The 25458-nt window shown below is 52.6% G+C and overlaps 1 protein-coding gene across 1 annotated transcript; it reads right to left on the reverse strand.

Annotated features, from left to right (window-relative positions):
- Positions 1–204: 204 nt before the first annotated feature.
- Positions 205–22512, reverse strand: MCM2 (minichromosome maintenance complex component 2). Its single transcript, XM_043588292.1, has 16 exons — positions 22390–22512; positions 21254–21483; positions 17176–17351; positions 16793–17053; positions 15585–15804; positions 14868–15075; positions 13191–13325; positions 12682–12873; positions 6399–6492; positions 4946–5196; positions 4699–4825; positions 3986–4098; positions 2831–3079; positions 1900–2082; positions 1500–1655; positions 205–1046 (listed from the first exon to the last, which is right to left on the reverse strand). Exons 1-16 carry the CDS (start codon positions 22393–22395, stop codon positions 936–938), a joined length of 2712 nt encoding a protein of 903 aa, XP_043444227.1. The 5' UTR covers positions 22396–22512; the 3' UTR covers positions 205–935.
- Positions 22513–25458: the final 2946 nt, after the last annotated feature.

Raw genomic sequence — 25458 nt, forward strand, 5'->3', positions numbered from 1 at the left:
CACAGAAGTCACAGAGGCAGCAGTAGCCAAGTGAATTCCCCAGGGAGAAGCCACACCATTTTGCTTCTTGCACATCCACAAAGACGACAGCTCTTACAGCCAGATCTGCCTCCCACCGAACACCAAAAATGGAAGGTGGGAAAGGCCTTCAAGGGAAGTGCAGGAAAGCCTGCGTTATATTAAGACAGAATTCAGACCGGCAGCTACCAGTATTTAGACTTTATTTCATTTTATTAAAAGTTAAAACTACAGAACAAAAACTGAATGTACAAGATGACGGGGAAATGCCTAAGAGGAGAAAACAGATTAACACGACAAGGATGACGGTCAGCCCCGGCTAGACCAGAGCAATCCCTGTGGCCGTTACAGAGGCCAAAGGTGCTGGCCCCAGGTTGCACGCCCTGCTGCCCACACATCCTCTCTACTCACAGAAGCCCAGAGAAACCTGCAGGACTGGTTTCAGAAAAACACTAGGAATACCTTCAACGTGCTCTTTGGCACAAGTGGCAGAAGCACCCAGGACAGGAACTCACACCAAGAGGCAACAACAGTCCTCGTGACACCCTCATACTCTCAGTCACATAAAACAGACCACAGTACTCTGGAAACAAGCGACTATGATCCACGGAACGAAGTGGAGACAAACCTCCGGGAGCCAGTGGGCCATCAAGTAGTTCAGAGAGGAACACTGGTGAAGCATGCCCACCCACAACGGCGCGAGAAGCAGAAAGTAGAGCCCATGAAACAAACACCCCCGTCCCCAGCCCAGCCTGAGCCCAGGAGACTGCGGGTGACGCTGGACAGTTCAGCCGCGAGTGCCGGCACTCCCCCGAGTCCTTCGGCGGTCAGCTCTGTGCCCCCCAGGCAGTGTGAGGGCAGCACCGGTCTGCTCGCCTGGCTGGCGTCTCAACAGCCTCCTGCACTGGCCCCGGGCCTCAGAACTGCTGAAGGATCATCTTCCGTTTCAGGTCATGGCTGAACCTGTTCATCCTAAAGAGCTCGCTGTCATAAAAAGCAGACAGGTTGTGGATATTGATCTGACGAGCCTAAAAAGAGAAAACGTCAGAGTGAGCTGTGGGCATGAACTTCTGCTTGTCTGCAGCACAGCCTTCGGTCCTGGCGCAGTTTCTAAGGCCCGTTCCTGGCCGGGGGGAGGGTGGCAGTCAAGTGGAGCAGAGGCAACTGGGCCAGGGTCCGGAGCCAGACACAGGGCTTGGAGTCTCAGCTCTGCCGATGGCCTGTGAGCGGGGACCAGCTCCTCAGTCACTTAGCCGCACTGTGCCCATCTCGTCTGTAAGAGGCGATGGCGGCCTCATCACCTTGTTTCGCCACGGTCAAGAGCGAAAGTGCGTGGTGCTCAGCATGCCACGGACACTCAATAAATGGCTCCCATCCAAGGCCTGCCCACCTTAATGAGGAGACAAGGACTTCTTGCCCCCAAAGGTGATGGACAGCCCCCCAGGAAGCAGCCCTGCCCTTCCTCCCCTCTGTGCCCATACCTTGTCCACCAAGTCCTTCTCAGGAACTTCGATCGTGTCCTGCTGGGCCCCAAAGCGGTTGCGCTGGTATGTCACCTGCTCTGCCACCAACTGCTTCAGTATGAACAGCAGGAGCTCGTTGTTGTCTCGCCGGAACGAGAGGTAGCGCGCGAAAGTCTGCAGAGAACAGCCGAAGTCCAATGATGCCCTTCCCTACCAGGACCCTCGAGACCAGTACAGGATGACCGGCCTCCACTTCTAACACACTCCTGTCACGACCTGCCAGAGCAGCCGGGAAGGACAGCAAAGCTCTGGTCTGGGCCAGAGCCTTGGGATGCCCACCGTGGCCGCCTGTGATGAGCAGCAGCCCCTCCCCCTGCAGGCCACGTTCCCACGGGCCCTCGCCGCAGCTCCCACCCACCTTCCTCATGCTGCGCATGACGCTGAACTTCTGCGTGTCGATGAAGCTCTCCAGCATCACGCGGATGGCCATGCTGACGTCATCCTCTATCACGTAGTCGCGCAGGTGGATGCGCGCGTGGGCCTCTGCCATGCGGATCATGGACTCGATGTGCCGCACCGTGATGGGGATGCTGCCTGTCGCCTGCAGCGGGGAGACAGAGGCGAGGAAAATGGAGAGGTGGCACGGCTGGTGGCTCCTGTGGCAGAAGTCGACGGAGCCACTGGGTGAACTCACACCTCCCACCCTTCTCGAAGCGTGCTGGGGGCCCCCATGGATGCCGGATGCTTGTGGCCCGACCCTATCCCGCCCGCACCTTCTCTCCTACCAGCTCACTCGTGTGCCCCCTCCCACCCCAAGTGCGCGATGTTTCTGGCCAGCTGTACTGGCTTCTGCCAGGTGGTAAGTATTGCACATTCCCGTGCTACGTGAGAGAATATAGCCGTCTCTATAAAAACCAAGTTGAATGCTCACCAAAGACCTGACAAAAAGGTAAAAAAGAAAGAAACACAGCAGCTGTCGCCTTGACGAGGTAGGTCAGACCCACCAGACTACACGAATTCTGCATTCCAGCGGCACACAGGCTGCCTCTAAATTCCACTCCGCTACGAAAGAACTAACACTCGCTCAGATCGTGCGTTCATTTGGGGGAGATTCACACAAAGTCAGCCCGGAACTTGACCAGTGGCCAACACTCCAGAGACCCGGGGCCCCGTACCATGCAGACGGATGCATTCACACTCCATCTGCAATAGGATGGCTACGGTATCTACATAGCAGTTCTTAGAGGAAAGTCACACTGGCGCTTCTGAGATGAATCGCACAGCTGAGGAAGCTTCTGCCGTGCTTCCCTCTCTGCAGCCCGCCCCCCGCCCCGACCCTGGGTGCTCACCATGGACTCTTTCCTCAGATCACTGTACATCTGGGCCACCTTGTCCTGGTCCATCTGGTTGAGCTTCGGGTGGACCCTCTCCTTGGCGTAGATGATGTACTTCTTCAGGACCTCCTGTGGCAGGGGCTCCACACCGTACGTGTTGGGCATGGCAGGCTCCTGGGTGCCACCGCTGCCCGGCTCCTCCTCCTTGTTGTTGGGGTGGTGTCTGATATGGCTGCCAACCACAAAACGGGCCAGCATCTCATCCTAAGACGAGACAGGAGAGGCCAGGCCGCAGGATGAGTCTTGTGACCTGGCCCGGGGTAGGTCAGCTCACCAGAAGTGAAAGCCGCATGTGGCTCGGGAATGACACTCTCCCAACGGTGCCATCCTACATCTGCTGTGGCCACACGGCGGTGGGTGCCGGGGGTGACCAGTGCACATGACGGAATTCCGCACGGAGCTTGCCTCCTAGTGAGGGGAGAGGGAACAGACACGGTTTCCGAGATACCCGGAGAGTAACATGCCTGAGATTGAGGCCCGAGGAGATCCCTACAGCTGAGGCCGCCAGAGCGCCACAGCCGTGCCGCAATCTAGGAAGAACACTCCAGAAAGAGAGCCGAGCATGCTGACAACACAAAGCCTGGCGTCCGCAGGGGAGGGAGAGAGGGCAGTGTGGCTGGGGTGGACGAAGCAAAGGGCACGAGGAGGAGACAGGTCCACAGGAGTCCTCATAGGGCCAGCGGATTCTCTGCTAGTTACACTAGAAGCTGACAGCAAGTTAAGAAAAGGCATGATGCATCCACCTTATGCTTCCAGAAGATGGGCCAACTTCCACCTTCCATCTTGGGAGCAGAAGCCAAGAGACCCACCACCAGACATGGCAGCTTCGGGTCAGAGCAAGAGAAGCTGGCACCTGGATTGCAGCAGGGATGCAGGAGAAGCACGTGGGTGCAGTTGGTGGGGCCAGCAGGGCCTAGTGACAGAGTGGGGACCATGTCAGCTGGGCGGTGGGCACAGGCCAGTGAAGGAAAGAAACCAAGGCTGACTCCCTGACAAACACCACGGTCTGAATAGTGTCCCTTTCCTTGCACCTAGTACAACCCAGGCTCTGATCCTCACTCAAGGTCCCTGCAGCTTGCCGCACGGGGCCCGAGACATGGGGCTGTATACCTGGACTGGGTCCACCGTGTCCCTCACCACACACAGGATGTCGAAGCGGGAAATGATGGGCTCCGTGAGGTCCACGTTTTCTGAGAAGGTGAGCGAGGGGTCATAGCGGCCTCCTGTAACACAAAGGCACCTCTCCATCAGGGCTCATGCTCTCCCGGATCTGCTCATCTCCCGAGCAGAGTTCTTGCCAGCCCCAAGTCGCTTCAGAGACAAAACAGAAAGACGACCTTGGAAGAGGATGAACACTCAGTGCCTGCAACTGTCAGGCATGCTTGACAAGACGTTGAGGTCTTTCCCTGAGCCCTTCCCTGACATAGCCTTTTCATCGAATGTGTAACCATCTCCCAGCAGGAAAAAACCTAGAATAAGTGGGCGGGGTGCCTGGGCTCTCACCTACGTGCTGGCTGGGACCAACAATCAACTCGACTCCAGTGGAGACAATGCACTAAATTCTTGTCTTCTAAGGAAAATGTCCAAAACTGGTTCTGAGAACACAGCCCAACAAAAGACCCCACGTCCTGCTTCCACGCCGCCCCCTCCCCCCAGCAAAAACCAAAAAGAGGAAGGTTTACTGATGCTCAGTTCCTTCCTTCCTCGGACCCTGGGACTGGCCGAGGGAGGCTGCAGGCTCATACTTCCCGAGGCAGGACCTCTCTGGGTCTTGCCTCCCTGGGGCAGAGCCCCAACCCCCATGGCTGTCGTGCCTGGCGTACCTATGGGGTTGGCCGCGGCAATGATCGTGCAGCGAGCCTGCAGGGAGGTGACGATGCCGGCCTTGGAGATGGAGATGCTCTGCTGCTCCATGGCCTCGTGGATGCTGGTTCTGTCCTGGTCGTTCATCTGCAAAAGTCCAACTGCATGATGCTTTGCCCCAACTGCTATCCCATGAACATTTGTTCCCTGACTCGGGGCTAAGCCAACACCTCCCCAGTACCACCACCATGTGGCCCAGGGGCCCACCTTGTCAAATTCATCGATGAGACACACTCCTCGGTCAGCCAGAACCAGGGCTCCAGCCTCTAAGGTCCACTCCCTGCTGACAGGGTGTCGCTGGACATACGCTGTGAGGCCCACGGCTGAAGCCCCCTGGCCAGTGGTAAAGATGGCACGGCTAGACACTTTCTCGACGTATTTGAGGAACTGAGACTTGGCTGTGCCGGGATCTCCACACAAGAGCACGTTGATATCACCTCGCACCTTGTGCTTACCCCCTGGAGGCAGGGACAGAGGTGGGGATGTAAAAGAGGAGAGGGGTGTGAGATGTAGTATCGCGAATTTCTCAGCCTGCTATGCGAAGCACATTCTTTTAGAAAGGGACGTGATACCCTAGGGCTAGCAATCCCACTTCTGAGCACTGGGCCCAGAGAAATGGGTGCACAGGGATGCCTGTATAACGCTCTCAGTCAATGTTAAGCGACTGGAGGCAATGCAAATGTTCTCCACCCGGTACGCTAGGCTACGGAGGCCACAACACAGTCACGGGAGAATAAACCAGCTCAGTGGGCACCAACACAAATCTGCTACTGGGCAGAAAAGGTAAGGCAAGTATTTTACACAATCACTAACACACGCTACAGGAAATTACTACGTTTGTAAACAGAGACATAAACACACATGCCACGAAATTCTGGTTTTTGTAGATGTATGCATGTAAGTCTATGTGAACGGCCATGCGAAGGTCTGTTAGGGCACACAGCACACTAATCAGAGGAAAGACCACAAACGGGACCGGCTTAGAAACTAGGCGCTTGGGTGGCTGTCGGTTAAGTGCCTGGCTCTTGGTTTCGTGGGTCTGAGCCCTGAGTTGGGCTGGGCTGTGCTGTGCACGTAGAGTGCGGAGCCTGCATGGGATTCTCTCTCTCTCTCTCTCTCTCTCTCAAGATAAATAAACTTAAAAAAAGAAAGAAAGAAACATGGTCAGCAGTGACTTTAACCTTTCTGTGACTTCTAACAATTTAAGAAGAAAATATCAAAACATATTCACGTATTATTATTTTTTAAACGTTTATTTTTGAGAGAGAATGTGCACATGTGTGCACAGGGGAAGGGCAGAAAGAGAGGAAGACACAGAATCCGAAGCAGACTCTGTGCAAACAGCACACAGCCTAATGCAGGGCTCAAACTCATGAACCGCGAGATCATGCCTTGAGCCAGTCGGATGCTTAACTGACTGAGCCACCCAGGCGCCCCCGTGTTATTTTTATAGTTAAAACCACCCAAAGAGCCACGGCCATGGACTACACTCCGCCTACAACGACCAAGCCATACATGGTCTGGCCATCTGTTAATATGTGCTTTCTCCCCAGGCGCCCGGCCTTTAAATGCAGAGTCCTGCCTTGTCTAATACCCACAATGCTGGCTCCTACGGACACCCGTGCAGAGGAAAGGTGGGTGGCACCCAAGCGCCACTCACCTGGGTTTTTAGGCTCCCCTCCAAACAGAGCCAGCGCCAGGCCTCTCTTGATGTCTTCGTGTCCATAGATGGAAGGAGCAATACTGGCGAAGATCTGCAAGGAAGGAAAATAGCCAATGAGAACGGCACCTGTGCTCTGCGTCTGGGCCAAGCTGACACACACAGCAGGTCCCCCCCACGCTCCAGTCTCAGGGAATGGGGACACCTCCAGCCCCCAAATGCCCACACCACGGCGCCCGGGTGGCTCAGTCAGTTGAGAGTCCGACTCCTGATTTGGGCTCAGGTCATGATCCCAGGGTCGTAGGATCGAGCCCTACGTCGTGCTCAGTGCTGAGCGTGGAGCCTGCATAAGATTCTCTCTGCCCCTCCCTCTGCCCCTCTGCCCAATGTGTGCACATGCTATCTAAAACACAAAAAATAAATAAAACATCCTAAGATTTGAAACAACATCAAATAAAGATAATACCAGAGACATCAAAGAAATGTCTTGCCAGCAGGAATGAATTTCCACCTCCACCTGCATGCCTTTACTGTTCTCGACCTGCCTTCTGAACTGAGGAGCTCTGCACAAGCACTGCACATCCTTCCCTCCTTACAGGTCACACCAAGGCAGTGCAGCCGGCCCCAGGGGGGAAGGAGGCACTGGAGCAGGAAAATCAGCGCTGAAAATCCTGAGGGAGACCCACCGGGCTGGATCCTGCATGCTCCACCGGCCAGAATTGCTCCCTCTGGACTCCCCAGAAGGTGGAGTGAAGGTGGGAGAAATCCAGTTCTCAGAGCTGGGCTAGGGGTCAGCGGTTTATCCCAGGCATGGCTGCTTTCCCCTGCTGCCAGAGGACAATGTGACCAGCAGGTCCTTCCGGAAAGAGGATCTGCCAGCACCACTGGCACTGTGCCAGAAATGCCTCCTGCTGTGATTTTACGCAGTAAGTTAGGAGCAGAAGTCGGTTCCACATGTACGCTTTTGCTGGTTCTTTCCTTGGCCCTAACATTTCCCGCAAGACCTAGCCCAAGGAGAGGACATAGAGCGTTAACCGGTGAACGGTAGTCCAGGCCTGGTGCGTGTGAGAGGCTGCCATCTCTAAATACCATTTCCCACTGAGAGAAAATTATACATCCCACAGGGCTATTTGGAGAAACGGCAGTGTCTTACAAGAGAAAGAAGAAAGCCATCACAGACCACTGGGGTCACGACGACACCACTCAGGAGCCAATACAACAGGCTTCATACTGGCCACTAGAGGGACACGCTGGGCATCACCTGGAGCCTCAATGACACAGATATTCGTTAATTTGTAATGACATTCAGTGGTCACCCCAGGGGGGGTGGGGACCATTGCTTATTTTGAAAACTGGTAAACAAAGGGAAAGAATCAAGCACCTCCTGCTTTTCCTGCTGGACCTTAACCCAGGGACAGTCCAAAAATTAACAGAGAGAAGCTTCTCTACATAGAAGCATTCCAGAAAATGAATGAAGAAGGATCTGGAATTAGAAGACCATCATTTTGCAACCCCTGATGAATGCATGGGTTTAGCCAAGGATCGTCAGTGGCTGTCACAGAGAGGCAAGGCACGTGTCCCCGGTGGGAACACGGGCCCCTGATGCAGTCTTACCGCTCCACCCCCCGCCCCCACACCAAAAGAAGAAAAAACCCATCAACCTGGAGACTGGGTAAGCCTGCGTAGCTCAGGGACAATTCACAGAAAGCGGGTGGCCCAGGAACATGTTCAACAAGGGCACAATCGGCAACACCAGACTGTGGAAAATTTAGCAGGCAGACAACCCAAATTTTTCCACAAACAAATTGGAAGAGGGCACCTGGGTGGCTTAGTTGGTTAAGCGTCTGACTTTGGCTCAGGTCATGGTCTCGTGGTTCTTGAGTTTGAGTCCCACATCAGGCTCTCGGCTCTCATCACAGAGCCTGCTTCGTATCCCCTGTTCCTCTCTATCTCTGTCCCTCCCCAACTCATTCTCTCCCTCTCTCAAATAAATAGGTAAAACCTTAAAAAAAACTTGCAAGAAAAGAGGAGATGGAGAGGGGACCTAAAAAGATTGAGACTTAAGAGATTAATCCGTTGCAATGTGGGGGCCTACCCTGGGGATCAAGTCCAGGAAACTTGCAAAAAAAAGAAAAAAGTAGGATAATCAGGGAAATGTGGAGACCAACCAAATACTTGGTATTACAGAATTGCGAATTAGTTTTTAAAGTGTGGCTGCAGAGTTGGGGTTAGGTTCAGCAGAGAGGGCCTGTCAGAGATCCTTGGCTGCAGATGCTGCGTCGGAAAGCGGCCTCACAGTAATGAGTGGGCCCGAGGGGACACAAGGCTGGCCCGACTGCAGCCACCGGTGGAGCCGGGGGAAGGACATGTGGGGCTCACTGTGCCGCTCCACGCCTACATCCAGAAGTTTGTGTGGTAAAGTCTTAATAGTCAGGTCAGGACTTGTGCTTGGGCGTGCACAGAACTCACCGTAAGCCAGCATGCACACAGGCGTCCTCCCCCAGCTGCAGTAACTGACGGAGAGGGAGCAGAGAGCTGTCCCTGGAGCACGGGCTCAGACCACACCGCCAATGGGGATCCTGCCTCTGCCATTAGCAGCTGTGCGGCGTGGAGGCTTATTTAATCCGTGCCTCAGTTTACTCACCAATAAGACGGGTACATGTGACACCTCCACTATATAGGACTGTTGTTGCTACCTGGAAACTACCTAGAGAGCGTCAAGCAGGTGCTTCATGCTCAGTGTGCATGATTCTGCCATGAAACCCTCACTTGTGCCGGGAGTGTCAGGAGACACGATCTGCCATGGATGTTTCCTCCTCCTGTGCGTCCTGTGGCTGTGCCAAGTCCACTTGTCCCTGACCTCTCTTTACCCAGACCGTTTCTCAGGGCTGTTCCCGTATGAAGTGCCCCTGCATGGATGAGGTAATGTCTCCCTCCAGCACCAAGAGCAGCAGGCCCCCTTCTTGCCTGCTATGCACCAGTTTCCCAGGCTCAGCTCCCCTCCTGCAAAGCACCCACTGCATCCAGATGGGCCTCCTATAGACTAGAGGGCAAGGAAGCAACCATGCTAAAGCCCAGGCTGTCCTGTCGCTGACCTAGCTGGTCTGAGCGAGTAACAGGCAACCTTAATGGCTGGTAAGAAGGGTGAGACTAAACCCAGACCTGCCGAGGAAGGACACGCTTCCTGTGAAGTATTCCATTTAAACCTCATGATCCTGGGGCCTCCATGTCACAAAGGAGGAAACAAACCGAGGCTCTGGGCAGACAACTGTCTGTTCCTAAATGAGACAGGCAGGACCTGACCCCAGATTCCTCTGAATCTGAAGCTCATGCTATTAACTCTCAATACGCACTGTTCCCACTCCCCATGCAGAATACCCCGCCAGAAAGAGGAGACAAGCCCCCAACTGCACCGCGACTGTGAACACCAGACGATGCTTATCTTCCTACGGTTCTTTACGCCTTTGGGACACCCATCCACGTTTTGTACAAGTAGTCTAACTTCTGTACGGACGTGCAGTAACAGCTCCCTGCTGAGCACACAACAGTGGAACATTTGTGTGTGCACATCTATGTAATCTTTGTAACAACTCTGCCTGCGGATCCTACTACCCAGATGCAAGCAGCCCATCTGATCACACCAAGGGTTGGGCTGAAATCCAAACTAAAGAGGCTGGCTGCACACCGACGCTCCCATTAGTTCTTTGCAATCTAAGTGTTAGGTGTGAACTGCATCCCTTGATATGTCGGTAGAAATATCTATCACGGACGAGGGCCCACAAAATCAAATGCCCTAGGTTTTTGCACACTCGAGTTATTCAGGCTGCAGAGAACAGAGAAGCGGGTGGCTGGGGCAGACAGCAGGGGGCATGCCCTGTCTGCAAGGCAGCTGCCGCTTGGCTCCCGTCTGTCACTGCTGGAGAGCAACACAGACCTAGCACTGATGGATGCTTGGATGGCTTCTGGATCTTTAGGTGAAAACTCTTGGACTCCTAAGGATGATAACTCATTCAAAAATAAATGCAAACTATAAAGAAAAGGAAACACAGAACCACATACCAACTGAACAAAACCTGCTGGCAGGCAGCATGTGGCCCACAGGCTACCAATTTGCAAACCTCTGGCTTCGGTAGTTCAAAGGAGCCCCCACCATTTTTGGATCCTGCCTGTCATCCATTCTTTCAGTTTGTTCCCCAAAACTTGAGTGCAGTTTCTGTCTTTGAACAAGTTATTGGTGAAAACATCCACCCTGACACTGGACTAAAGATGGGGCCAGTACAGATCAACCCTCCCTGGTATCATCTGGTCTTCCTTTACCCATGGGGGCTCAGAAAGGGGTCCCACAGAGATGTCATCCTCTCTAGAAGAATCCCCTTCAGGGACACCTGGGTGGCTCAGTCAGTTAAGCATCCAACTTCGGCTCAGGTCATGATCTTACGCATCGGGCTCTGTGCTGACAGCTCAGAGGCTGGAGCCTGCTTCAGATTCTGTGTCTCCCTCTCCCTCTGCCCCTCCCCTGCTCATGCTCTGTCTCTCAATAATAAATAAATGTTTAAAAAAAAAAAAAATTAAAAGAAAAAAAAAAGAATCCCCTCTAGATCCTTCTAAAGGACCTCTCTTTAGGAGTGCCTGGGTAGCTCAGTCAGTTGAGTGTCCGACTCTTGATTTCAGCTCAGGTCATGACCCCGGGTCATGGGACCAAGCCCCAAGCCCCACGTTGGTCTCTGCACTGGGTGTGGAGCCTGCCTCAGTGTCTGTCTGTGTGTCTCTCTCTCACCCTCCAACCGCGCTCTAAAAATACAAATAAATGAATAAATAAAGGACCTCTCTTTAGAAGCCACCCTCTCCAAACGCTGGGAGAGTCACTGTGTTAAGCGTGCAGGTGTAACTGAAACTGAGCCGTCAGTCACTGACAGCCCACACGTGTGCACCTGAAGAAGTTAGCTACACAGACAAGGAGGCAGACGAAACAGCAGCTACCAAGGCCCAGAAGTGCGGCACAGCTTTCTATGCTAGGACAACTACGAGCAGCTCTGGAAGTCTGGGGCACAGGGCACGCGTGGGGACCGCCTCGTCCGAAGCCTTGGGTAAGTCAACTGCATCCTGTCTCCCACGCTCTCATCTGCTGCCATCCTCGTCTCCTTGACAAAGCGGGAGAGCGGCAAGAACTGAAGCAGAGAGAAAGAGGGGTGCTGGCAAAGTGTCCTAGAAGCACGGGGCTCCCGTGGCAGGTCAGGTGCACATGAACACGGCTGATGTGTGCCAGGCCACCCAGCGGGGAGGGCTGGGTCTCTGTTCCTGGAGAAACTGGCTCAGATACTCACAAAGAGTCTGAAAACATGTCCACTGCATTAGCACTCATTTTCCTCTGGGAAGCGTGGGAACCAAAGAATCATGGGTTGTAACCATCTTCCCATGGTACCGATTTTGTGAGAAGATCCTGTTCCATTGTTTTCTTTCTTGTTATTGGGGATCCTGATTAACTATGAGCCCCATGAGGGCCAGGACTGTGCCGGACTTCCCACCAAGATCCTAGACTGTGGCCATAAAAGGCATCCAAGGACTGAGTGTGCTGACAGAATGAGGTTCTTGTCGTCCAAGGCTGGGAAAGCACCCGCCTCCTGGTGGTACCCCAAATCCTAGTGGCCCAGGTGGAGGTGACAGAGGTGTGTCACATGTGGCCCTACCCTCAAGGGAAGGATCCCATTTGTTAAGCCAAATGGAAGCTGCACTGAATCAAGGGTCTGGCTCTGCAGAAGAGCAGAGGCAAAAAGAAGGCTACGCTGTTCTGCGTTAAACGCTGAACAGGAAGAGAGAACGAAAAAAAGATGGAGGACAGCCGTGAGCTTGAGGAGAACACTTCCCGACCTGGGAGCCAAGCGATACCTGAGCAGGTGAAACATACATCCCAGCTCCCCAACCTTCAGTGACAACATCCACGATTAAAACAAAGAAACCCCGAAACCACGCTGGGGTTGAGTCCTTCCTGGAGAAACCACTGTGGGGAGGAGTCTGGTAGCAGGGCGCACTCCCCCCCCGCCCCCCGCCATGCGGCACCTGTTTCAGCTTTGAGCCCAAGCTCTACTCCATCCACTGACTCCTCACCACAGCCCCATCCCACGCGAATAGCGGTACAGTCCCCCCCATCAAGGCAAGTTTTCCGAACTGACGCCAGGAAGGGAGCCCAGACTCCAGGACCCGGGGAATCAAGACCGTGGTTCTGGGGCAGTGGGCCCCCAGCCTCCTCTGGGAGCAGGGCAATCCCGCCCGGCCTTCCACCTGCCTTCTCCCCGATCTGCTGGTCCTTGGAGAGGCTGGTGATCATCTTCACATCTTCGTCTGTCAGTTCCCCCACAGCGACCTTGTTGTCCTTCTTGGCCACGTGGTTGGCTAAGATGACAGTGGCAAACACGGGGAAGCCGTTGGCCGTGTTGAGGGAGCCATCGTAGTTGTTGTGGTAGATGCCAGTCAGCTCCTGGGAGAAGGGAGCCAAGCCAGAGGGCCAGCCCTGGGTCAGACCCAGGGGCGCGTCCTCCTTCCCAAATCATCCCCAAGTCCTCCACGCCAGGCACCGAGACAAGTAACCCAGACGGCCAAAGCAAAACTAACTCCTACGTTCCAACCCGCCAGCCTTTACAAGGACCGAGGGGTCTTCCTCTCAGCGATGGAAGAACCAGCCTCAGCCGACGCCCCCGCTGCCTGCAACCCTCTCCAACCCTCTCCACACCACAGATGCTCACGCTGATTTCCCTAGCAACTCGGCTCCCTCTGCGCCTGCTCTGGGCCACTTACTATCTCATCTCCTGGCTTGCAGCTGTCCACCAGATCGGCGAGGAGGATCGCGTCCTTGGAGCGGGGCAGCCGGCCGGCCGCCACTTTGCCGGGACTCTCCTGAATTCGAATGCGCTGGTAGTTCTGATACACGGTCTGTGTGGGGCAAACACAAGGTCACAGGAGCCTGTCTCTGCATGGCCAACCTTGCACCCCTCCAAACACTGACTTATTATGCCACCCGACCTTGGCCACGGCCCCATGAGGAGGGAAAACAGACATGGTTCTTCTTTCTACCAACTCACTAGAAAACGGAGAGTGAAAGACAGCAGGGAATGAGCCTGCTGTGACCAACATTATGAGTAGACGGTCCCCACCCCTGCCACCACCCCTGTGGATGCCTCCCTACTGCTAGACAGTCAAGCACCTGCTAAATGCTATGTAACCCAGCCCTTTGTGCACATGGATGCTGGAACCAGGCTGCCCCAGTTCAAATCTTAGCTCCATGGCTTAGGCTGTGTGATCTTTGGCAAGTGATGTCCCCTCTCTACGCGTTTTCTGCAGAATGGGGATGCTAACGCTCTGAGTGCAACCTCATGGTTAAATCACGCCATATGTCAAAAACACATCAATGCCAACCAAGACGGTGAGCTCCACTAAGCGTTGGCCCTACTGCCAAACATCACAGGCTAACGTCGTGCTGTGCAATGTAACATCCATTATTTCACTGTCTAGCAAACAGGCCACAAAATACAGCCATCGGAAGCACACACTCTGATCAAAATCCGGAGTTCAAATCCTTTGGACCTCTTCCTAGCTGGGTGACCTAGGAGTCAGTAATACCACCTGCCTCAAAGGGTGTGAAATTACACACCACCCACCACTCGGTACCTTGCAAGTACTCCAGAAGCTTCAACTATAATTACTACTTGTTTAGAAGCAGAGCCTGAAACTCTGCTCCTGTGTACAAGACTTCTCAAGAAGCTTCTGTGAAGGTGGACTCTTAAGGAGCATAAGCTAAGGGGCGTCTGGGTGGCTCAGTCGGTTGAGCGTCTGACTTCGGCTCAGGTCGTGATCTCACTGCTGTCAGTACAGAGCCCACTTTGGATCCTCTGCCCCCCTCCCCCGGCCCCTTTCCTGCTCACACTCTCGCTCTCAAAAATAAATAAACATTAAAAAAAAAAAAAAAAAAAAAAAGACGAGCTAAGCAGGCAATCTGGGCGTCCCCTAAAAGTACTGTGATGACCCCCACTCTACAGATGAAGTCATTCAAGTACAAAGGCAAACAGCTCAGAGACTTTCAGCAGGACCTCCTGAATACGGCACAGCAGCATCTGAGGCAGTCACCATCTAGAGGCTCCCAATGGGAGGCTATCAGAGAGGTAGGTACCAGGGTCGTCAAGGGGAAGCCCCATGTGGGTGAGGGACAGGAAAGCAGGTGCCTTGCTAAGGGTGCAGCCAGGTGAGAGTGAGCCCAATTTTCCAGAGCTTCTCATTTTTTTAAAGAAAGCCATCAACTCTGATGTTTTAAATAAAATTATCTGCTTAAAATACTGGCTTAAATTCTCAAAAAACTCCTGGGCCAAACTAAACAGACTAGCCAGATAGATCTGGTTCACCTCAGGGTGCGGCCATACACACTTCCCTCCTGCACAGACAGGAAGAGCAGCCAACAGTGGGCACAGGACGGTCTCTCACCTCTTCCATGTTGACTTCAAAGGGGCCAGCTGACTGGCACTCGGGGCAGGAGCCCGGCTTCACCTCCTGGTTCTGAGACTGACAGAAGGGCCCCAGCACAAAGTTACACTTGTTGCAGTTGTACTTGACCATGCTGAGCTGGGGCAGGACACCGGTGCAGCTGGTCACCACCCCGCTGGTGCGGATCAGCTGGTTGAGGTGCAGCTGCCTGCAGACACAAGAGCGAGAGTATCAGAGTCCTGGAGGCCAGATGCGTGACCCATGCCCTGCAGAGGTCAGAGCTGTAAGTAGGTGGATCCAGAAAACCCAGGGTCGGGGCGCCTGGGTGGTGCAGTCGGTTAAGCGTCCGACTTCAGCCAGGTCACGATCTTGCGGTCCGTGGGTTCGAGCCCCATGTCGGGCTCTGGGCTGATGGCTCAGAGCCTGGAGCCTGTTTCTGATTCTGTGTCTCCCTCTCTCTCTGCCCCGCCCCGTTCATGCTCTGTCTCTCTCTGTCCCAAAAATAAACGTTGAAAAAAAAAAAAAAAATTAAAAAAAAAAAGAAAACCCAGGGTCATCCCATCGCGCCCCAGTGCCAGAGCACAGGGGGTGAGGACTCTCTCCTCAGCTGAAGCCAGCCTGCCCACACCTCCGTGGCCCTGCCGGAGCTCCCCCGAACGAAGCCACAGCGGGGTGCTAAGGACCGAGACCCTGAGGCTTGCCCTGCCCTCAGCTCACCTGAGCGAGCGCAGCTCCTCTACCAGAGGCAGGTGGGAGATGCGCACATGGATGTGGCTGGCGATGCGGTCATACTTGGGGTACATGGCCAGCACAACCTCCAGGGCAGCCTCATCAAAGATCTGCAGCAGCTCTGCGGGTGCCTCAGGCAGGAAGTAGGCCAGGACGTGCTCCCGGGCCGCCAGGTCCTCGTAGTTCACCACCAGGCTCTCGCGGTTCTCTGGAGGCAGGAAAAAGAGACTAAGCACAGAGCTCAGCCGCGGACACAGCAGGCACTTTCCGTCTCACTGCGCGGGGAAGAAGGCCTGCCCGCCCAAATCCTTGGCTTGGGGCTAGCAACCCCAGCCCTGACTTCTAAGCCTGCCCTGCTTTAGCTACGTGACTCAGGCAAGTGACACATCCTGAGCCTCGGCTTCCCAAACTGTAAAATGCAGATGTCACACAGCGTAGCGCAAAATTACATCAAGTGAAATGCACAGGGTGATGTTTACAGGAGCGTTGCAAACTCAAAATGCCTAAGAGGGCCACGAAGGAAACCTGTGAGTAAACTGTGTAAAATACAAAACAAAAGGGGGAGGAGTGGACAGCAGGGAACCAAGATCTGTGTGCCTTTTATTTTTTTTTTATAATGTTTTTATTTATTTTTGCGACAGAGAGAGACAGAGCATGAGCAGGGGAGGGGCAGAGAGAGAGGGAGACACAGAATCAGAAGCAGGCTCCAGGCTGTGAGCTGTCAGCACAGAGCCCGATGCGGTGCCCGAACCCACAGACTGTGAGATCATGACCTGAGCCGAAGTCGGATACCCAACTGACTGAGCCACCCAGGCGCCCCTGCGTGCCTCCTTTTAAATATAATTCCCGCCACACGGAAACATGCTACTTTCTGACTGAACTAGTAATCCAGACTTTTACATGAAACCGGCCGCCTATTAAGTACTCAAAAAACATTTCTGTGGTCCAGCTGGTGTCCCTGGACAGCCAGTGAGCATCCTAGTGCAGACACGCATTTTTTATTCGCCTAAAAGACAGACATCTCCAGCTTCAGGTGGTAGCTCCTGTCTAGCTAAGGGCAAGTTACCCAGTATTCCCCACACTTCCCACCCCTATTAAATGTGCCGTTAGAGACCCATGCAAATGGCCTGTTGCAGGAGAACTCGGAAAGGCGGATCGAGTGAGTGAGGGGCCGCAGGGATGCTCAGAAGCCACACCTTTGCACATGTCACTGATGCGCTCCTTGAAGACGTTGTGGCCATGGCCGTCCACGTGGGTGCGCAGGAAGTTCTTAAAGCGGTGGTGGATCTCCAGGCGTGGGCCTGCCATGCTCACCCACTCACGCACAGAGTGGCCCTTGAGGTCCTCCAGGTTCTCAATGCTCTCGATCATGTCCTCGTCCTCCTCACCCTCCTCCGTGGCCCGCTCCACCTGGCGGCGCTTCCGGGAGGGACGCTCCTCGTCCTCCTCGTCGCTGTCTGGGGGCCGAAGGGATACCCTCAATTGAGGCCTTCCCCAGAACTGCTTTTCCCAGCTCCCCTAGGCTCTGGAAGCTAGGACCAGCCTTGCACCCTTGGAGGTTGCAGACCTTCGAACCTACCATACAGGAGCCCACGGCGCATGCGGCCCAGGCCCCGGCCAGCCTCTCGGTCACGCTGCCTCATGGCCCGCTCCGCTGCCTCCCTCTGACTGGCCGTCAGCTCCTCTACGTCCTCATCGTCCAGGGCCAGTCCCTCGGCCTCGTAGGCATCCAGCTCTGGGATGGCACGATAGTCCCTGAGAGAGCCCCGGAATGGACCCTGTTAGTTATCAAGACCAAAACAAACCCCCCCACCCCCAGAAGTGGGCTTGCTCCAGAAGGCTCAGGAGCCCCAGGCTGGGCAGGCCAGAAGAAATCTTGGTCTGTGTATACAACGGAGTATATTTCAGTCTTCAAAAGGAAAAACAGTCTGACATGCTAAACATGGGTGAATCTTTTTTATGTTTTTTTATGTTTATTTATTTTTGAGAGAGAGACAGAGACAGAGCACAAATGGGGAAGGGGCAGAGAGAGGGAAACACAGAATCTGAAGTGGGCTCCAGGCTCCGAGCTGTCAGCACAGTCTCCCACAGACTGTGAGTCATGATCTGAGCTGAAGTCAGACACTTAACAAACTGAGCCACCCAGGCGCCCCTAAACATGGGTGAATCTTGAGGACAAATATGCTCAGGGAAATAAGCCAATCCCCAAAGGGCAAATTCTGCAGGATTCAGTTTGGAAGGATGAAAAAGTTCTGGAGATGGGTGGCAGAGATGGTGACACAACAGTGTGAGTATACTTGATGCCACTGGATTGAACACTTAAAAGAGGGTGAATTTTGTGTTACGTGTATTTAACCACAATAAAAAAAGGGGACAGATCTCCAGACAGCTTTGAGCATCCCGAAAGAAACAGGAACTAAAGGAACCCTAAAACCTTCAGGCAGCCAACCCCAGCCCCCCAACAAGGCAGAAATTTTCCCCACACCTTCCTCCTCCCAGACAGTGCCGCCCCAAGCCCCTGGAAGTTCTGGGAGGGTCATCTATTGACATCTGCCAAACCAGCTTCTCTGAAACGTCCACACACTGGACTTTTTTCAAAGTGGTGATTGGAGGAACTGCACCCCCCCTTTCTTTTTCTTTGCAGTAAACTCAGAATAAGTAATTCCACACTGCTGATGCCAGAAACAGATCCCAGAGCCAGGTACATTTCTGGGCTGATCCATTTCCAAATGCTTAAATGCTTTCAGTTAAATGGTATTTGTCTAGTTCTTTGAGAATTTTAAGTCACATGAGATGTCCTCTGTCCTCCGTGAAATTCTAATTGGTCCATATTAAAACTAAGGAACTGAACATAATCAAAATTAAAAGTTTTTGTGCCTCAAAAGACACCATTAAGAAATGGTTAAGAAAAAAAAAGCCAGATTGAGAAGACAATATTTGCAAACTGCGTATCTGATAAAGGACCTGTATCCAGAATAAATTTTAAAAACTTACAACTCTGGCACAAAAAACAGACACTCAGATCAATGGAACCAAATAGAGAACCCAGAAATGGACCCACAAACGTATGGCCACCTAATCTTTGACAAAGCAGGAAGGAATATCCAATGGAATAAAGATAGTCTCTTCAGCAAGTGGTGCTGGGAAAACTGGACAGCGACATGCAGAAAAATGAACCTGGACCACTTTCTTACACAATACACAAAAATAAACTCAAAATGGATGAAAGACCTAAATGTGAGACAGGAAGCCATCAAAATCCTAGAAGAGAATGCAGGCAAAAACCTCTTTGATCTTGGCCGCAGCAACTTCTTACTCAACATGTCTCTGGAGGCAAGGGAAACAAAAGCAAAAACGAACTACTGGGACTTCATCAAAATAAAAACCTTCTGCACAGAGAAGAAAACAATCAGCAAAACTAAAAGGCAACCGACAGAATGGGAGAAGATATTTGCAAACGACATATCAGATAAAGGGTTAGTATCCAAAAATCTATAAAGAACTTATCAAACTCAACACCCAAAAAACAAATAATCCAATGAAGAAATGGGCAAAAGACAGGAACAGACACTTCTCCAAAGACATCCAGATGGCCAACCGACACATGAAAAAATGCTCAACATCACTCATGATCAGGGAAATAAAAATCAAAACCACAAAGAGATAACACCTCACACCTGTCAGAAAGGCTAACATTAACAACTCAGGCAACAACAGATGTTGGCAAGGATGCGGAGAGAGGGGAACACTCTCGCACTGTCGTTGGGAATGCAAACTGGTGTAGCCATTCTGGAGAAGAGTATGGAGGTTTCTTAAAAAGTTAAAAATAGAACTACCCCACATCCAGCAATTGTACTACTAAGCATTTACCCAGAAGATACAAAAATACAGAATTGAAGGGGTACCTGCACCCTGATGTTTATAGCAGCACTATGAACAATAACCCAACTATGCAAAGAGCCCAAATGTCCATTGACTGATGAATGGATAAAGATGTGGGGTGTGTGTGTATATATGCATACACACACACACACACACACACACACACACACACACACTGGAATGTCACTCAGCGATCAAAAAGAATGAAATCTTGGGGTGCCTGGGTGGCTCAGTCGGTTAAGCGTCCAACTTCGGCTCAGGTCATGATCTCACGGTTCATGGGTTCGAGCCCCGCGTCGGGCTCTGTGCTGACAGCTTAGAGCCTGGAGCCTGTTTCAGATTCTGTGTCTCCCTCTCTGTCCCTCCCCCATTTGCGCTCTGTCTCCCTCTGTCTCAAAAATAAACATTAAAAACAAAAAATTAAAAAACAAAAAAGAATGAAATCTTGCCATTTGCTACAATGTGGATGGAGCTAAAGTAAATTATGCTAAGCAAAATTACTCAGAGAAAGGTAAGTACCATATGATTTCATTCATATGTGGAATTTAAGAAACAGAACAGATGAACATATGGCAAGGGGATTTTAAAAAAGGAGAGGGAAACAAACCATAAGAGACTCTTAATGATCAAGAACAAACTGAGGGTTGACGAGGGACGTGGGTGAGAGAGGGGCTAGATGGGTGATGGGTATTAAGGAGGGAGGGCACTTGTTAGGATGAATACTAGGTATTGTATATAAGTAACGAATCACTGAATTCTATTCCTGAAACCGATATTGCACTGTATGTTAACCAGTATTTAAAAAAAAAAGATTAACCACAGAGTTCCCGTATGAGCTAGCAATTCCGTCCCTAGATATATGCCAAAGAGAATGGAAAACATATGTTCACATAAAAAATTCAGAACATCTGTCCAAAGACTCCCAATTCCTTCCACAGTGTGACATGCATGGCACAATAGTCTCATCATCTAGGGTAATGATGCTTAAAGCAAAGTTCTGAAAGGTCCAGAGAGCCCTCGCAAGTCCCCCGGGCGGCTCACAAAGGGCATTTTCCATGGATTATAGGATGGCCTGTACAGTGCTCTCAAACACACCACATTTGGAACCCCTGAGTCAGAGTAAAAGAAGGTCCCAAAGGGGGCACCTGGATGGCTCAGTCAGTTGAGCGTCCGACTTCGGCTCAGGTCATGATCTCGCAGAAGGTGAGTTCGAGCCCCACGTCGGGCTCTGTGCTGACAGCTTGGAGCCTGGAGCCTGACTGGGATTCTGTGTCTCCCCTTCTCTCTGCCCCTCCCATGCTCATCCTCTCTGTTTCTCAATAATAAGTAAACGTTAAAAAAAAATTTTAATTAAAAAAAAAAATCTTGATTCATTAGGCATCCCCGCACAGTTTCAGTTGCAGAAAAGAAGTGGCAAAAAACAAGTTGCAGAAAAACACTCAGCTGCCTCCTCTTCCTGTTGCTCCAAGTCACCCTTGGCATCCTTGACGTGGTCCACCACATTAGAGACCCCGTGCATCCCCTGGGATGCACATCTCATGGAGCTGAGGCTAGCCCAGGCCTTAGAGCCCAGACGAAGATACAGCAAGTTACATGGACCTATACTGTGGCTCCATGAACCTGCCTCCCCCTAGACCCTGCCATCAAGGTGTACTCACAGACAAGGATACTCTGATTCGTCTGCTACCCCTGCACCCAAAGCAAGGTCACTGGACACACCCCACGAGCTCTCTGCAAAAACCATCTGCTGAGTGCCTGGCCTTGAATGAAAATACCTCTCCATGCCATCTCCGATAAGCTCCTCTCCATCTTCTTCCTCTTCATCCAGGGGTCCTTCTGTACCTAGAAGTCCCTCAGACTCATCCTCAAAAGGGGGAAGATCACGACCAGGGCTGGAGGTCAGGGCATCGGTGCGACGGGAGCTTCGCCCAGGGCTGGAAGTGAGAGGATCGTTTCGCAGCCGCCGGGCTGGGCTGGATGCCACAGTGTAGGACTCAGATGATTCCTGCAATGGAGGACCGAGAACTCGTGAGGGCTGACTTAGCTTCCCATAAGGCAGCCCTCTCTACCTGTGACCCTGTGCCCCCGACACTCCAAACCCTGTCAGGCTCAAAACTTTGCCCTCAGATGTTCCCTCTGCCTGGAATGCTCTCCAGTGAGCTGAGCCAATGGCTTCTGAGCACACAGGAAGCAGCTCAAGTATCACTTACTCAAACACTGCAGCCACTCACTCCCATTTCCCTTCTCCAGGACCAGTCACTAAGCACACCTCATTTGTTTATGTACCTGTTTCTCTACTCCCTCTGCCTTCCTCTCCTGTAAGCCCGCCTTCCCACCCATGAAAGCACCCACAATATGCAAGACACTGCGATAGGAAACACAATACAAGAGTGACTGAAACCTCAGAGATCTGGAACGTACAGACTGGTGGAGAGAAGACAACAAATAAGACAAACGGACAAAAAATACCACAATACGTGCACGAAGATGGCGGGACCGTGTCTGTCTTGTGTACACCCAGCGCCAGGCATAGAGAGGGTGCCCCACAAGCATGTACGCGGTGGGTGAATGATAGTGGCCGGGCGGGCCACTTAGCTCGGGTTAAGGAATTCCGAGCTCCCAGCTTGGCGCGGGGCCCGCTGGCTTTGCAAACCCCGCAAGAGACGAGTACAAGGGAGAAATCAGCTCCCGACCCGAGCCCAGGGACCCAACCTCATCCGGAGGCCCCTTCCCGGCGGGACCGAGCGCGGCGAAAAGAGCCTGAGAACCACAAGCGCGCAGCCCCTCGCCCCAGTTCCCGGAGCGCGCCCGCACCGCCCGCGCCCCTGGCCCCAGGCAGACGTGCCGGGTCGCGGGGACCACCCGCCGCCCCCCAGGCCCGCTCCCCTCCGCACGGCAAACGCGCGCTCACCGCCATGGTAGCGCCTCGCTCCCCGCCGCCACTCCTGCAACAACCAGTTTTCGCGCGAAAAGCGGCTCACGTGACCCGCCCGAGCCCGGGAAGCGTCCGAAAGAACACAGCGTCGTGACGTAGGCCTTAACTGCGTGCGCGGGGGGCGGGCCAGAGGAGGAGGCCCCGCCCTCACCTCCAAGGCCCCTCCCCTGCCCTGCCTTCCCGCAGCCGTTCTCAGCGCTTCGACCAGCAGAGAGAGGTGTGGGAGCTGGAGCTGCGGGTGGGGGCAATGAAGACCAGCGCCACCTGCTGCCTGCGCGACCTTCGCCACCCTGTGGACATTTTACAGATGGGGCAACCGAGGCTCAGACAGCCCTGTTTCCCGAGGTCTTATGAACAGAAAGTCTGTTTCAGCTACTCCAAAAGCCCTCAGGCCGAATTCTTCAAGCACCAAAACAGCTCCAGGATTGTAGGAGGCCACATTTGGTGTTCTAGTAAGTTATTTTGACTGAGGGAAGCAAAGATACCGAGATGTTCCAGATACAAAGAACGACAACTGTAAATATATAAGAGAGCACGGCGCAGCGGGGATCTCTAGGCATTTCTGTAGTTTCGGTTAAACAGCTTGCGTTGCCCAGGAAAGGAGAATCCCTCAGGCTGCTCCTGGGTGGTGGTGGATTGAACCAAACTGGAGACCGTTGCTGCTGTCCTCTCTCCAGTTACAGGCAGCTAGCTCAAGCTAGGGCAGGTCCCTTGGTGAGCGCGGCAGTGAGGAAGCATCTCTGGATGGATCGCAGTGTAGGTGCAGGAGGGGTGATGAGGACTGGAAATATGCCAGAGATACTTAGAAGAGAGAATCTATCGGCATTGGGTATTGAGGACAGGCAAAAGGGAGGCATCCGGGATGACACCAGGATTCTGGCTTAGGAGACTAGGTGGATGATGGCACCACCTCTGAGATGGGGAGCTCAGAGGGAAGACAAATTTGGGGGCAAAGAGGATGTTTGTTTCTGGCTGTGTTGAACATGGGCCCTGAGTGGAGATTTCCAGGAGGTCATCCAATGCTTGGGTCTGGACCTGGAGAGGGAGTTTGGGCCTCAGCTGTAGATTGTCTTGAGAGTGGTTGGACAATCCAGAGAGTGAGCGCAGTGAGAAGACCCAGGCCTGGGACCTGGGAAACACTGACAGTTAGGAGGCACCAACAAAAGACTCTGGGCAGGAGATGGGATGCTGGGAGCTGCTGGGGAAAAGCCAGAGAAGAGATGGTGGATGGGACTGTATTAGTTATCTATCGCCTTATAGCAAATTATCCTGAAATCCAGCAGCTTAAAGCAATGACCGTGTCTAGGGGTCTGGGATCTGGCTGTGGCTTAGCTGGGTGTCTCTGCCTCAAGATCTCTCACAGTGCTGCTGTCAAGGTGCTGGCGGGGGCCTCAGTCTCCTCGGAAAGGCTCAGCTTGGGAAGGATCCACCTCCAAGCTGCCTCATGTTGCAGGAATCAGTTCCTCCCAGACTGTTGGATGAGGACTCGATTTCACACTGGCTGTTGGAGGGGGTCCTCTTACTTCCCTGCCATGTGGGCCTCCCCACAGGACATCTCACAACATGGCAGCTGGCTTTGCTCACAGCAAGTGAACTAGAGGGTGCGAGAGGCCATATGAGACATCTGATAAGGAGCCAGCTCATTTCCGATCAAGCTTAGCCTTTTTCCTTTGTCAGCTGGTCACGAGGGACCTCTTGAATAGGTCATAGGTGTGAATGAGGGAGAGGTGCTGGTGTGACAGGGGTAGATGATATGGAGCTACAACATATCACTTATAATCTGCTGGGCCCACATGAATTTACCACTTAGCGAGCCCGATAGAACCCAGTTCATTAGGGGAAGCTCTGGCTTTATGGTCCCTGATGTCCCCTAGTTCTCTCCACCAGGGTCCAGTAGCCTAGTGGAATTGCTTTTGGAATGTATATATAATTTTCTGCTGTAGGTGGCCTGGCGTTGCTCTAGAACCCTAGGGGTGTACATGATGGATTTCCCACTAGGGCTTGCCATAAACCTCACACAGCATCTTTATTCACCATCTATGCCTCTAATATTATAGGGTCTGTGAGCCCTGTGGTCCATGGGACAGCTCTTTCCTTTTATGTCATCCAGACATGTATGGGTCAGCGCAGAATTCTCAGGTGTAGAATATACTGCCTCCAGATCCCAAAGAGTGAGTTTTTGCATTGTGTTTCCTTCCCTGCAATGGGGTATTCAAGATGCAGTCATTTGTCCTTTACTTTGGAAGGGATGTTCTGGTATGCCCCAGACCACTAAACTCCACTGATGTGGCAAGCCCCCACATCTTCCCGGGGTTTATCTTCCACCCGATTCGGAAGCACATATGTTTCATCGAGGTCTTCGTTTACTTGTTACTTCTCGTTCAGCCAGCCAGATTAGTAGGATGTCATTGCAATGTTCTGTCAAATGTCCAGATGGCCCGGGCCCTTCGGACCGCATGACAAAGGTGGGAGAGTGACCACTGGCCTGGGGCAAGACCATAAATGTGAATGGCTGTCCTTCCCTGTGAATGTCAATGGTTCCTGATATGAGTGGTCAAATAGAAGGCCAGCCTCTGGGTCCCTGAGGCCGTGCTGATCCATGCTAGCAAGGACACCAGCACGGAAGCTGTAATTGGGGCTACTACTTGGTTGAGTTTGTAGCAATCCACCAGCATTTTCTGTATTTTTTAAAGATCAGACTGATGAATTAAATAGGGATACGATGGGGTCCATCCCCAACTCCAGATGCTTTAGGTCTTCATGGGTAGCACTAATCTCTGCATTTCCCCTGCCATGTGATATTGTTTTTTTGTTTTTATTTATTTATTTATTTATTTATTTATTTATTTATTTATTTTTTACTTATCTTGGCTAAGCTAGGTGGGTAGGAGGCAACTTTCAGGGGCTTTCACTTGACCTTCACCTCTGAGAAAACTCTCCTCACACAGACCAAGGAACCAACATGGGCATTCTGCCAACTACTGAGTACATGTATCCCAGAGATCTTTTCAGCCTTCCTGGCTGCTCCTTTGGCCTCGACAGTTA

The sequence above is a fragment of the Prionailurus bengalensis genome, chromosome A2 (assembly GCF_016509475.1).
Source record: "Prionailurus bengalensis isolate Pbe53 chromosome A2, Fcat_Pben_1.1_paternal_pri, whole genome shotgun sequence".
NCBI classification, from domain to species: Eukaryota; Metazoa; Chordata; class Mammalia; order Carnivora; family Felidae; genus Prionailurus; species Prionailurus bengalensis.